At 44.2% G+C, this 14,585-nt stretch overlaps 1 protein-coding gene across 1 annotated transcript in view; it reads right to left on the bottom strand.

The window, feature by feature from the left end:
* LOC110505056 (transcription factor COE1) overlaps positions 1 to 14,585 on the bottom strand; it is a 93,701-nt gene that overhangs the window by 76,214 nt on the left and 2,902 nt on the right. Inside the window, 4 exon segments of the mRNA XM_036969766.1 lie at positions 67 to 140; positions 2,149 to 2,204; positions 3,419 to 3,482; positions 6,183 to 6,339. Of these exon segments, the coding sequence (XP_036825661.1) occupies positions 67 to 140; positions 2,149 to 2,204; positions 3,419 to 3,482; positions 6,183 to 6,339 (351 nt within the window).

Below are 14,585 nucleotides of genomic sequence, written 5' to 3'. Positions count from 1 at the left end.
GGTGCCAATCATGTCCATTCATTAGATTTTGGGGTGAAATATCCCTTTAAATAGAGTGGCACTCACCTGCACATGATCTCGTGGGTGAGAAGGACACGGCACATCTCTGGGTTTTTGTCCTGGCCCTCGTAGAGGATTGCCTGAGGAGAAGAAAAGAGCATCCGATATTTGTTTGTTTAGTCTTCTTTGGGTCCCTGGACTTGAACCTGTGCTTTCCCTGTACAATATCCGATCATAGCCCTGTAAAGGTTGTGACTACATATAACTGGAAAGGCTTTGTGCGCGTGTTCGTTATCAGTGTCTGCTAAATATCTACAATGGAAGTGGATGACACTTTATTAGTGCAAGCGCTGCTTGGTCTAACTTTCATATCATATTAACAGGGAGAGAAAGGAGGTTAGACTGGAGAGATGGTGGAGGGGGACGATGAGGGAGTAGCGCCCCCCCCCCGCCATAGTGGAGAGCCACGTGGTGTAGAGCGGCCTGGCCGGCCCTCCACCCCTCCCAGACAGATGGCGGTGTGAGCCCCAGTAAGAGAGAGAGACCACCCTCTGGGCATCCTTCACTGGAGCTGCCATGTCGGCCATGGATGACGGATGACCACTGAGAGGAGCTGTTCCCTCCTTCATTCTCTCTATACCTCCTGTGTCAGAGGGATGAAGGGAGGACGAGAGGGAGGGAGTGCTCCATCCCACTCACAATGACGTACCCCTACCTCGTCCACCTAGGTGGTCAGTTGCCCCACACACACGCACACACACACACACACACCCCCAAGGGGACAATACTTTTAGGATAACGACCACTTCTGCATTATTGATTCCTCCCAGCCTCTATATTAAAATCTGCCAATTTCGCCAGAAGGGGTGGGGATTGCAACAGGGACCAGGGAAAGGGAGTGGGAGTGTGTGTGGGGAGGAGAGGAGGTGTGTGTGTGGGGGGGGGGGGGTATCGGGTCGATATTTATACATCATCATTTCTGATTCAAGTAGCCGCTCCACCCCCTGGAGCTAGTCTGGGAGTTTTCATGGGGGTATATCATGGACATACGTGAGTAATACCACCATGTTGAAAAAGGCGAAAAAGGAGAGTCAAGATTCTGCTTTTTTGAGGATGATAAGACAGACTGAAGGGGGATATCAAACAGATATATTTTCCTACACATCCACTATTAAAAGAAGATTATTTGTATTCCTATTGTGTGCAACATACTGCCTTCCAGGTAAATGCATTATATACAGTAATATGTTTGAATTTGCCAATAGGAGTGTCTGAGAATGGGCTCCTAACAGCCAATCAATAGACATGGGCCCCCCTCTGGCTGCTAGATGGCTGCCTTTCTGTGGGTGGACACACTACAGTATGCAAAGTCTGCATGTCTGTCTGTCCAAGTCTAGGCAGGAGGGAGGGATTTGAGTGGCGCACCCGAGGTAGAAAGCTCCTTGTGTTGTTGTCAGAATTATTGTCTCCGGCGCGCCGTCGCTGCAGCACATTAAGGGCTATTGATTGGTTTCCGTGGCTGGCGCTTTGTCGAGGACCTCGTTGCCGCATCGATCTGTGACAGCCTGACATGGCGACACAGGGAGGGCCTGGTGGGCTGGGGATAGAGAGGGCCTGGTGGGCTGGGGACAGAGAGGGCCTGGTGGGCTGGGGATAGAGAGGGCCTGGTGGGCTGGGGACAGGGAGGGCCTGGTGGGCTGGGGACAGGGAGGGCCTGGTGGGCTGGGGACAGGGAGGGCCTGGTGGGCTGGGGACAGGGAGGGCCTGGTGGGCTGGGGACAGGGAGGGCCTGGTGGGCTGGGGACAGGATGGGAGGGTGGGCGGATGGGAAGGAGTATACAGTACAGCACAGTGTATGGTGGAGCCAGGATGCCCTATGTCTTCTAGCCTGACTGGTCAAGACTAGTTATTTGCCACTGGGGTACTGTAAATTGATAGCACTTTAGCTCAGCGGGTAAAATGACTGAAGGGTGTCTGTGTTCATGGGTTCAAATCCCAGGTGGGATAGGTTGACTCATGTTACATTATGTACAAAATGGGTGGTGGTTTGCAGTATGATACGTAGTGAAACCCTGCTACTGGAAACAATGTTCACACTTCCCTGGTCACCTGTTGAACGGCTGGGATCAGAGTAAGGAGAAAGCTCACCTGTTTGGTCATGGAGTCTATTAGCCGTACAAACAGATCTTGTTCTGTCCTGATGCCTGCAACACAACACAAATATGTATCAGATATCCTGCAATTACACATGACACCAATTTGGATTATTGAAATGTTACGATCCATTGACAGAACGACAAGTTTAATGTCATCTTCCTCTGTAAACAATTTGCATAGAAGTAGGCGTGTGGTTGAGCCAAATTAAATGTCTCGAGCAACAACAGCAGTCTAAACATCAGCCTCAAATGCAAATTCACTTCTTTCACAGAAAGAGAAACATAAACAACGAATTTCTAATAGCATCTTCTCACCGAATTCTGTTTATCCGTGTCCCCGTAGTGTCTTTATGTTTTCTGTCGTGCTTGTCATGGGGACCAAGCTTTTCTAAACCCCCCTCAGCAAAAACAAACAAGCCTGTGCTCTCTAGCTTTTACTATTTATGATTTCCCGGCTGCAACTGCCGAGTTCCCCCTCGCTCCCGCTGCCGTTTTGGAGTTCTCATTCACAGACAAATTAAATAGCAATCATTATTGCTTATCTTTTATTAGCTTTGCAACGGAGCGTAAATACGGCATAAACACAACAGGGGGTAGGTAGTCAAAAAGGGACTATGGGAAACGAGACGATTTTCTATTTCTTGCCTGTAATTGCGTCAGGCTTTGGTGTTCTCTCGCCATTTCTTTGTCCTTTTTAAAAATAAAAAAATATATAAAAAAAGGTCATTTTTAGATTACTTGTGAATTGTACTGTACCCCACCCACAGTCTTCTGTTTCTTCCCGGGATGTGGTCTCAAAACAAAATCCATGGCAACGGGAATCTAAGCTTTGTGCATTAAAATGACCACAGATCAGTGATCAGTGTTCAAATTTCAAGATCTTTTCCCCAATGACCAAAACAGACTTTAGGATTTGCTCGTCAAATATAATTCCAGATGTGATGAGGATTATCGTTTATATTTATGTTGTCCTTTTCTATTTAATGTCCTAGCCTAGCAGTTAGAGCGTTGGGCCAGTAATCAAAAGGTAGCTGTTTCGAATCCCTGAGTCGACTAGGTGAAAAATCTGCTGATGTGCCCTTGAGCAAGGCACTTAACCCTAATTGCTCCTGTAAGTCGCTCTGGATAAGAGCGTCTCCTAAATGACTCAAACGTAAATGCTAAATGTTTTTCCTGAAAGTGCTAAAGCTAATTTTTCCACGGAGAGCAGCGAGAAGAGAGAGAACTCTGCAGTATGTTTGGAGGGATTATTGTGGTCTTACCGTTACTGTACAGGAGCTGTAGCCTGTAATGGATGCCGTTGTTGGTCTTCTCTCCATTGTACTCCTGAAAGAGTCAAATTCAAACACAGAAAAATCATCAAGACGGCTCTCAGCTTTTGAGGCGACACCCAAAATCAAAGGCAACATCGGCCCATTTAGTCCCCTGCTGTGTTGTCATAAAGGCTCTTGTACGTCATCCAATATCTCACAACTAAATGAACTACCTGTAAAAAAAAAAAGAACTAGACCATCCTAATCTACGCTCCCGTCTCAATCTACTCTACCACTGACATTCTCCGAAGAGACCAACATCCCGGTCCTAATCCAAGCAGATGTTGGGCCACAAATCGAAATCTTAAACCCAACTCTGGTGCCACAGGGAATACCCAGACTAATACGGCATCCACTGCATCCAATTAGAGATCATCTGAAGAGGACACATAAATCCCATAAGAGGTCAGGGGACCAACCAGCATTATTACTGGTTATCCGCTGTTATAACACTGTTATTACCCTGTGGTTTCATTTGAGGTCGAATGAGCTTGCGATCAGAAAGCTGTTAGTTAAGGTATATCACACTGCCTGTGTGTCCACAATAACAGGTATTTCGAATAATGGTATGATACCGAAAACATATGAATTAAATGGAACATTTGTAATATCTACTAGATTCGTACAGGAAGACAGTTCTGGGAAAGTAAGTTCTAGGGGTTCATGTTTTTAAAAACAAATCTCTTTTCCCATAAACTCTGAGGACAATCCACACCGTTCTCTGATTGAGTTATATTTATGAAGTTGCTAAGCCCTTGCTATTTTTGAGTATTTGTCTAGGCCCAAAATCCCACCGCAGGTCCATGATGATATACAACATGGAATCTCCATCTTTCCTCCAACTCCCGTCGCTGACACGCACACAACAAACCAGCTGCTTTACTGTTGCATCGTCTAGCCAGGAATAAATCAAACATCAAGAACAAAAGGACAAACCCAGGTGAGAGCTAAAACAACCCTGTTACCACAGCTAAACAGAGAGATGTAGTAAAAGTCTAAGTGACAGTGCCCAGTTAGTGTTGGTCGCCACGGTCACCGATGACCTCAGCTCCCAGGTGGCCCAAGTCGCTCTCACTGATCTCGTGTCACCTCTTCAACGGGCGGGCACCGGGAGAGAGGCCACATCCGCTCCTCTCTCCCTCTCTCCCTGTCTCTTTCTCCTTCCCTCCCTCACAATCTCTCTCTCTCCTTCCCCCTCCGCCCTGCAGTGCCAAGTGTGCCGTGGAGTCTTGGCAGGGGCCCAGGGGCAGGCTGGAGGTCAAGGCAGAGGGGAACGGGCAGGGAGGACGGGAGGAGCGGCCGTGCCAGCTGGCCGCTGTCCCTCCTGACCGTGGGCGGAGCTGTTCTCTGTAACCTTTTACTGAGAACAACCCCCTGGCAGCATGGCAGAATGGCCCAGGCGGCAGGCAGAGAAGTGGGTTACCATTACCACTGAGAGCACAGGTACTGCTGAACAAATACCAGAGGCAGAGAGAGAGGCAGAGAGAGAGAGCCTCATAGACTGGTCAACTATATAACAGAGCTTGTAGATGGCACATGAATGTACAATAAATGACATTAACAACTACTGCTTAAAACGAATACAAAGGCTTTTCATAAGCATGTCTGATCAAATCATCATATTTGCTCTCCAATCTTGTATTATTTTTTATTTTTTTAACTAGGCAAGTCAGTTAAGAACAAATTGTTATTTACAATGACAAACTACCGGGGAACAGTGGGTTAACTGCCTTGTTCAGGGGGAGAATGACAGATTTTTACCTTGTCAGCTTTGGGATTCAATCCAGCAACCTTTTGGTTACTGGCCCAACACTCTAACCACTAGGCTACCTGCCACCCTGAAATAATACAAATTAATACAAATTAATGAATACAAATTAGATTATTTTTTTTAAATAGATACCTTCACGTAACCTCTTATCAAAATGACTTAAGTAAAAATATTATTTGAGTTTAATGTCTGATTTAAAGCTGAATCAAAACTGCTTCATTCAAGATTTCCTGCTTTCTGCTCATCACTGCCCCCCGACAGGTTCTTTGTAAACTGTGAGTGCTTCTATATCTGAATGGTTTCTATCCTCAAACAGCTCTCAGGATTACAATCTTTCAGTAATTGTAAGAAATCTCAAGAGCTTAATGTACTTTCTGAAATCAAATACTTTGAATTAGTATTGAATTACAACAACAGATACTTACAATATGTCAAATCTGTTAATTAAATGAAAACATGATCTTTATTTATGAGGTGGACATAATCAATATATAATTTACATAAAGTATATTATCTTCAAATAAATGTGTACAATTCTGTTTATGAAATTAAAATCAAATCAATAATTAAATTAGTGTATAGAAAATAGAATATAATTCTGTTACAGAATGTAGAGATATAGAATGAATAAAAATCTAATTCACTAAAGAAACGCATTACAGTGCATTGCAGTGTACTGTACATAATAAATCAACAAACAATATAGGGAAAAAAATATTGCTCTCGACTTGACATCAAGAAAACTGTGAGTGTATCCACAGCTTCTGTGCTAGACATTTCATATTTCAAAAGCATCACTGCGCTATAGTACTGAATGAAGCAGAAGGAATGACGTCCCACAAACACTGGCCCCAGCGTCAACACCACCCTTTGACCCCCAATGCCAGCTATACCTGGGCACACATGCCCTCCTCCCCATTCCCCTTTGTGTGTTGGTCTTACTTTGTCTTTCTCCACAAAGTCTATGTAAGAGGTTCTCTCGATCTCCACGGGCTGGCCCTGTCGGTCGTACAGCGCCAACACGAAGTGGAAGAAGTTGGATTTGCGTAGGTTCGAGGGGGGCTGTTTTTCATAGTGAGCCCGGGCCAGACCTACACCGCTATAGATAGGAGAGAGAGAGAGAGAGGGGGACAGGGGGAGAGCAAATGGGGGAGGGAGAGAAGGATGAAATTTGGTTAGTACCGTGTAGCCAAGGAGCACCGGGGCAATTCAAAACACAGCAGGCGCTATTCAATCACAAGCTGTTTCTGCAGGTAAAACAAAATGTTGTTTACTGTGTGAAACTAAAATAAAGTTTTCCAATAATTTAAGTATAATGTAAGTATGACGCCTCGCAAAGAAGAAACCCTGGAGCAGTAGGGATTGAATAGGGCCTAGAGTCCTAGCCTAGCAGTATTAGCATGCAGTTCTTGGTTTCATTTAAGAAACCTACGTTTCAAAACGTGTTCATTGTTCTGACAAAAAATGGATGTTAGTCAGGTCAATTACTACTATCAGCACCGACTGCAAAATAACCCAAACAGTAATCTTTCAAAACCTAAGTTAAAAACACAAACACAAATAATGAAAAGAAGGAGAGAAAAGTGGAGACGAGAGAGCGAAAGAGAGAGTGATAAATGAAAGACACTTGGCCCCCTCTTCACGTTCCCTGTGTGTGCCACGCGTTCCTTTGTGTTATTTGTCTCCTCGACCACCTCAACAATGTGAATTTGGCTGGGTAGCAAGGACTCCAGAAGGCAGCGTCTGCCTCGGTTCGTGCCAAGCGCTGTGGGGTACCATTCGGCTTGGCAACCGCGCCACTCCAGTTTTCCCTGACCTGTCAGTCAAACTCTGCCCTGCATCCCCTGGGCCCGGAGAATAAAAGACCTCCACACACTCGGCGTGCGCCATATGCGCACACACACACACACACACACACACTCGGCCCTTTTCACCATTGATTTAGAGATGGAGGATGTCTACTAACACACACTGCTAACCAGGGTTGGAGTTCATTTAGATTAAAAGTGAAGTTTTGAAGTGAATGCCAATTCAAAAGGTGACATGGTGTGGAATAGATGACAAATTCAAATTGAAAAGGTTTCAAAGCTTTGGAGAGGAATTAATGTAGAAGGTTTTTAACCATCTGAACTTAATTCAATTGATTTTGGAGAAAGAGGAAATGATATCTAGAAGAAGCTGAATGGGTGACGTTACACACTGATTCTTGACCTGTCACTAATAAATGGCAGATTGTGGTGAACATTGATAACCACTTGCAACAACAACAACAAATGAAGTTGAGACGACATGAGAGAAACATACAAAAGAAACTGAATGGAAATAAACACATGTAAAATGAATATGGTGCAGAATCATGTCTTCAGGTGAAGACAATAGACGACAGATTGCAGTGTCAGAATGATTTGGACTGATTGACTTTACGTGTACCTTGTGGTCTGGAAGACTGTGCCTAACTTCTCCAGGCCGTGGACAGAGAGCAATTTTTTGTTGTTGTAAGATATCTCATGCATCTCTGCTCATCTCATAGCTTCAATATAAACCGATTTCTAGATCCAAGAATCGATTCCTCATTCAGGAAAATGTTCAAGGATGCATGAGCGTAATTGCTTTTTAAAATCGCAGACAGATCTAAATGTATAAACAAACGCTTGCAGGCAGCTATAGGAGCTCTGTTGTTAAATCAATGAAACATCTAAATATCATAATGCTTTGGTATCAATCTCTGTTCAACTTGGTTGCTGATATCTCATTTATCTACACTAACAAAACAAATAACCACGATCAATACGAGATTCCAAGTGGAATGGGCGCCACGCTGCTTGCTTAGCAATGACCACTTCCTCCTGATTCGGCCTCACGTCGAGGCTCGAACGCAGGATGTCTGCTTTGCTAGCATGGGTGACCGCCCGCCCGAAGCATCTTACCAGTCAGCGACACGTGAAAAGCTAGCTCCACCTCAGGCTGAGGAGTAAGATTCACACACCTCCATGTGCCACACAATCGCAAAGCGGTTCATGTCGAAATATTTATTCACGTGCTGCATTTTTCTTGGAGGGCGGAGCAAGTGTTTTTGGAAAGTTGCCTGGTTGCTTTCTCTCTGCGCTCATGGGTATAGTCCGCAGGCGCTAGATTAATACAGGTGTGACCTTTCTGCCCCCCCATTACCAATGCTGACTGCCTCATTTGTAACCGAGTTGTTGAAAGCGAATTCCTGGACTCAGTTCTGAAGACACAAAGACAAAAAGGTTGCACATGGGAGAATGGCGTTTTACATCGGGAGGAGATATGAGAGAAAGAGAGTTAGGGCCTATCTGACGTCATGGTTTCAGTGCTACTAAATATTAAGCGTGGGACTGACAGGGGATTTTTTTTCCTATCTAGCAAACCCTCGTTAAAAATCCTGCAAAAAGTCAAAAACAAATCCTAAAAAGTGGATGGGGGAAAAATCCCACAAAGTTGCTAGATGTTTTGCTGAACACAAACATTAGGTGACCGTACAACTGCCATGGCCTACATAGAAATCATCTGGGGGGAAAACTCAAAATTATACTTAACTACCTAACAATTAATAAAACAAGACTCGAGTGAGAAACAGCCCTCACTATCATATCACTTCCCACCTCCAATTACATGTATAAACCCCCCCCCCCCCCCCCTTCAACACCATTACCCCAATTATGAAGCTACGCCAGAACATCGGGGATACGTTGAGACCTCCAGCCACGGCGGCAGTGCCAGAGCCAGTCTCAGCACATCCAGATCTCTCTGCACTCTATCGACACAGAAAGCTTGTTAGCGTTATTATTTCAATTATGCTAATTGCAGCCACATCCACTTATGACTGGGCGCGGCGGCCTGTAGCGCGCGGCCTTAGCACTCAGTATAATAAAAACAGTATCGATGGCACACAGGTTTATACTACACAGGCCGTGTAAATCAGAGGGCAACAGACCGACAACAAATAGCGCTAACAGAGCTTCTGACGGGCCTCCACCCTACATGCGCGTTGACACTTCACCCCCCACTGTAAACGCTGAAGGAAGAGATCACGTGTGAAGTAGCAACTGTCATCCAGTCACTTCTCAACACAATCAGCTGACGCCAAAAAGCCCATGTCCATTCTGTAGCTGACGTCAACGCTCCGATAGGGATGGTATGTTTACTGAACTAGTCGTTTTAACATGGGCTGGTACAATTGATCTAAAGTCATTAGAGAATTTAACAAGATTTTGAGTTGTGGTTTTAAAGACTATAAAAAAAATTTAAAAAAATAAAAGGAGATTCTACATCATTTGAATTCATTTGTAGGTCCAGCTATCCGCCATGCAGCATTAGGATGGTGGTCAAAGTGTACATTCTTCGGCAGTATCGGCTTAATGCAATGCAGCAAATTCTAATTCTGATAAATGAAAAAGGTAACCCCGGGCTAAAGTCCTGACTGCTGGAGGGCCTGCACACTTCAGGGAAATAGATATTAAGCACTGAGACTTCTGCTCTGAAATTATCTACTAATGAACATGCAGCAGAAGGGTTCTCCTTCTAAAATGGACACTGTTGACTGTACTGTGTGTGTGTGTGTGTGTGTGTGTGTGTGTGTGTGTGTGTGTGTGTGTGTGTGTGTGTGTGTGTGTGTGTGTGTGTGTGTGTGTGTGTGTGTGTGTGTGTTTGTATGCACGTACATGTATAAAATATATTGTTCTACGTATAGCTGTGAAATAGTACCCATGAGCAGCTGGTAAATCTTCCAGATTGTGGCTTTAAGGGAGCGATCAGTGGTTGCCCTTCCCACTGCCTCCACTCTCCCCTGGGTAGAGAGCATCCCCTGTGCCACCAGAGTGGGCACAGTGGACACGGCCCGCACCCCTCCAGCATTAATCAGCTGGGTGATGGGGTGTGACCGACCTACCGACCGAGCGGCGGAGTCTTTAACCAGCGCGGCCGGCTGCTTCCTGCAGGACAGCCTAATGAGCCATATACCATTGCCTTGTTTATACAAATGGGATGCAAGCAGAGTATTAACAATCTCCTCTCTCTGGCCTACTGCCACTGTGTTAATCTAATGAATAGTGGAACTGTAAATCACACAACCTCTGTGGTGGTTGTACGGCCACCCCTCTCTGGGTTGCAACTTGGTCTGTCCCTGGAGAGGACAGTAGGTGACAAAGATATAGGACTAACACAGAGAAAACGTTGAGTATAAAACCAAGGACAAACCAAAGGAGATCGTAAAAGGGAGGGGGGGTATCAGAATAAAACAGCATGGAAAACCAATGTAAGGAACATTGACCTATCTAAATTCAGACTTACACTAATTGCACCAGCAAATGTTGGGGGGGCCACATGAAATATATGCAAATGTTGATGTGTGTGTGTGTGTGTGTGTGTGTGTGTGTGTGTGTGTGTGCGCGCGCGCGCGCATATAAGGAAGAGTGTAATTTATGCAGCCGATACACAATTACTCCGGCATACATTTGCCCAGTCAGGGCCGCTCCCTCCCTAGTGCTTGTTTGGTTAGCTCTTATTAGCCGTGTAATATGAGCTAATGAGTGGAAGCCTGGAACACGGCAGGAGGACAGCCCTCGCCTGTGTGTGTGTGTTTTGAAACACTATACCCTCGGTAGGCAGGATGGGTAGTCTCGGATGCTTTCAGTCTGAAGTTATGTCTGATGAAACCTATCACCGCACTCCCTTAGACATCTCTCCTCTCCCCTCTCACAATATAGGACCAACCATTTAGTATTAGCCACATATTGCAAGGTTGTTATGTCGCTACGACAACGCTTTGCCTTAAGAAATCCAAAACAAAAAACCACCATCATAGTGGGAAACAAATCCCGTATACGGTCTCCTCTATCTGCCCCAATTAACTATCCCATCGCTAAAGCAATAAGCTGCCTCGTAGTTGAACATCTGTCAGTCTTTGAGCAATCAGGTTTCAGGAATCTCATTATGCCATTTTAGAATTCAAAAAAAACCCAGTGAATGATTTGGCCAGTCAGTGACCAATCAAACATCACAATCTTACGAGCGCAATTGAAAAAACGTCAGTGTCACTCTGCATCGATAACATCTGAAACAGAATTCAGTCATCAGAAGAGAGGTGTTGCCACTACATTGGCGTGTGAGAAGCATCAATTACCTCGCCAGGAAACGGATATTGAAAAGAAAATCACAGTTTCACATTGTTTTTACACCTCAATTCAGAAGAATGATACAGAAGCCCCTCTACCCTTCCTCTCCCTTCCTACTCATCTCCCCTCCCTACAGGTAATGCTGTGGCAGAAAAGTAGTACTTTATATTGAAGTAGAATGGAATGAGCATCTCTTCAAAGAATATAAAATACTACTTGTAAAAAGGGATTTGAAAAGTACTGGCCTACAAAACCACACAAACAAGTCTACAGCTAACACCCACACAGACATGCTTGTGGATCCTCGGCACAACTTGTTTTTTTTTTTACACTTACGACACGCTCACACATGGAACACTGCTCACTGTGTACTAATTGGTACACACTCATACTGTACAAACACTCGTTTTGCACACTGTCAGAAATACTGCTACCTTTTTCTCTAACTGTAAAAAGAGCACTATCATAGGGTAAAAAAAAACCTTTCGTCCAATTGTTTGGCAATTGCAGCAAGACAACTACGCCACTTTTGGCCAATGGGGTAATGTTTCTCTGAGCTGGCTGGGTAAATAAATCAAAAAATGACACAGACGATTAGGGTTCACGAATGAAAATCAAAACACCAACAGTTTCCTCAACTAGAACGGCTGCCTCTCTCACAAAAGCATTGCACAGTGCACACACGTGGAACAAGTTACGCAACAGCTGTGATGGACACAGACGGTGTGTTTAGTTCAAACTTCAATGCAAATCCAAACATGTGGGCAAACACTTACTTAACATCAACTAAGGGTAAAATAGTGCTCTATCCATCATTGCATGAAAATATACGACAACTTGTACTGTATATCAAGACCTAAGCCATAAGTTACTTTATTTGGCATGTACTGTAGCACGCACCAAATACTCTATAAAAATTTGTGAATTCTGCAAAAAATGCAGAGTATATCTTCACCTTGAGTTTTTCACTGTTTTGGTGTCAGCTATTTCCTCAGGTTGCAACAGTATTTTTTTTACTAGACTTTCTCCCTGTCCGGTGTTTACTACAGGTTGAGCCGAGGCGCACCTGTCCCTAGACTGAAAATCAAAGCAGCACCCTGGTCCTCGCAACACACATACCTCTGCAAACTTAATGAGTGGGCCACAGCTGAAACCATTAGTTGGTCACCTGCACACTTCTAATGGGGGTCGTAAAGATGGTGGCCTCGCTCAAGCCAACTAATTGTTTGCACGTTTAGGGGCAGCTGGTGAGAAACACTTGTTTCTGTTGCGGGATCCAATGAACTGGTGGCTGAGATGTAGCAGTGAGACGAAGGGTCGACTATATATGTTTACGCGAGTCGCCGTATTGTCACCACCGCGCAACGTGTTAGATAGAATGTACCGGAACACGCTGCAACAGGGTGAATGCACTGTGAGGGCCTTGTTTGAACTATCTGACACTATTCCACAAGGCTCAGTCAAATGTAGCTGAATTGAATAGGGGGAAATAGGGGAGAAATGCTCATTTCACGATATCTATTTTGCTCTCTAACAACTAAGAAATAAGAGGTCAGACATATTCATTGACCTCAGGGATTGTGAATGATGATAGGTTACAGTGAAATGAACCTTGGACAAAAATCTCTCCCAAGACGACATGTGGTGATGTGAAATATGAGTGAGTGCCACACCGCACAAATATGTCTGTCTGTACAAATGGGTTTCTCCGTCCCATATGCCTGAGGCCAATAGGGAGTATTGTCTCCATATTTTGAGTCCAGTGACTGGCGATGATTGAGGCAGTGACGGATTGGGCTCTGGATATAGAATCCTGGGCTATCAGTCTCATCGGCTGCTGCCAGTGAACGCGGAACACTCAGTCTTCTGCTAAGCTTGGGAACTTGCACTTTATTAAGTTCCCCCCTCCTCCTCCTAGCAGACAAAGACAGGGGCAACATAATTCACTTTGCTCGATTTTACAGTGGCAACTGGGGAGGGTCAAGTTAAATCTGTTCCTTAGTTGTGCAGACCACTCAGTCACACACACACACACACACACACATACATACCCCTCCTCTCCCTGCCTCAGTGGAATGGCTGTTTTTGGGGTTAGATCGGGAAAGGCAGTTATGGTGGGCATAAGCTAGGGGAGTGTCTCTGAAAGCGATCCAGACCAATGCTTTGCACATTTAAATCAGCAATGACCATTTCTTAATGAAACACTTTACTATCCAAAACAGATCTATCCACAACCACATTCTAGTGCTGAACAAAACTAACTCAAAGTCTCCAGTTCTGTCTTTATTAACACTAGGTCACAAGCAAAGTACACTAGGGTTCCAGAATCCAGAGAAGGCCAGAGGCTCTACAGAGTACTTTTCCCTTACCCCATAACAAGAAACATCATCTACACGCACAAATGCAACTATTTTCTGCAATGTGACTTGACATTAAGAAACTCACTGTTTGGGCATTGCCCCTCAATGGAGTTTTGGGGAATGTACTTTTTTTAAATCAAACTTTTTGTGGCATGGTATAAATTGGGTATGGGTAACTCACATGCAATTTTTGGTAAGATTTCATCTCTCAATGCCTCAAACCTGAATTTCCTCTATAGGAGTGTCCTTTTTGCAGCTGGACTACACATTAGCTACTTGTCCATGAGAGTTAAACATTTAAATCAACAATCTACCTTGCAAAATGACACAGACACAATGCATTGCACTCCACAAAAGTCAAACACACAAAAAAGGACATGCCTGATGAGCGATGCATAATCTTTAAATGCACTGGGAGGGAGAATTATCTGACAACCTGCTATAAAAAGAAAATACAAAATGTGTTCAAATCATATAGCAAATGTTCTCGGATAATGATTTTTGGAAACAATTCAAATAGTGTAATAAATAACGAATGTACTGTCACTAATAAAAGCCACTTGTTTTATTTTTGCAATATATTAATCTAGATAAGTGTACATTTTACATGTTCAATATTTCACATAATGTAAAGTGATGCACTTTAACAATATATAATATCACCCACCGTATAGCCTGTATCTGTTCAGCCAAATTGAAGTGTAGCTACCAATGCAAAGTAATGCAGCTGTCAACCAGTACTGATCAATAACTTGTATACTGCCGACCACTCAACGCATATCAGTTCTATGAATTCTCTTTGTGTTACAGAGGATAAATGTGTGACACATGGGTTTAATTAATGCGAAATT

The sequence above is a fragment of the Oncorhynchus mykiss genome, chromosome 31, assembly GCF_013265735.2.
Source record: "Oncorhynchus mykiss isolate Arlee chromosome 31, USDA_OmykA_1.1, whole genome shotgun sequence".
NCBI classification, from domain to species: Eukaryota; Metazoa; Chordata; class Actinopteri; order Salmoniformes; family Salmonidae; genus Oncorhynchus; species Oncorhynchus mykiss.
This window is presented reverse-complemented; position numbering and strand designations above follow the sequence as displayed.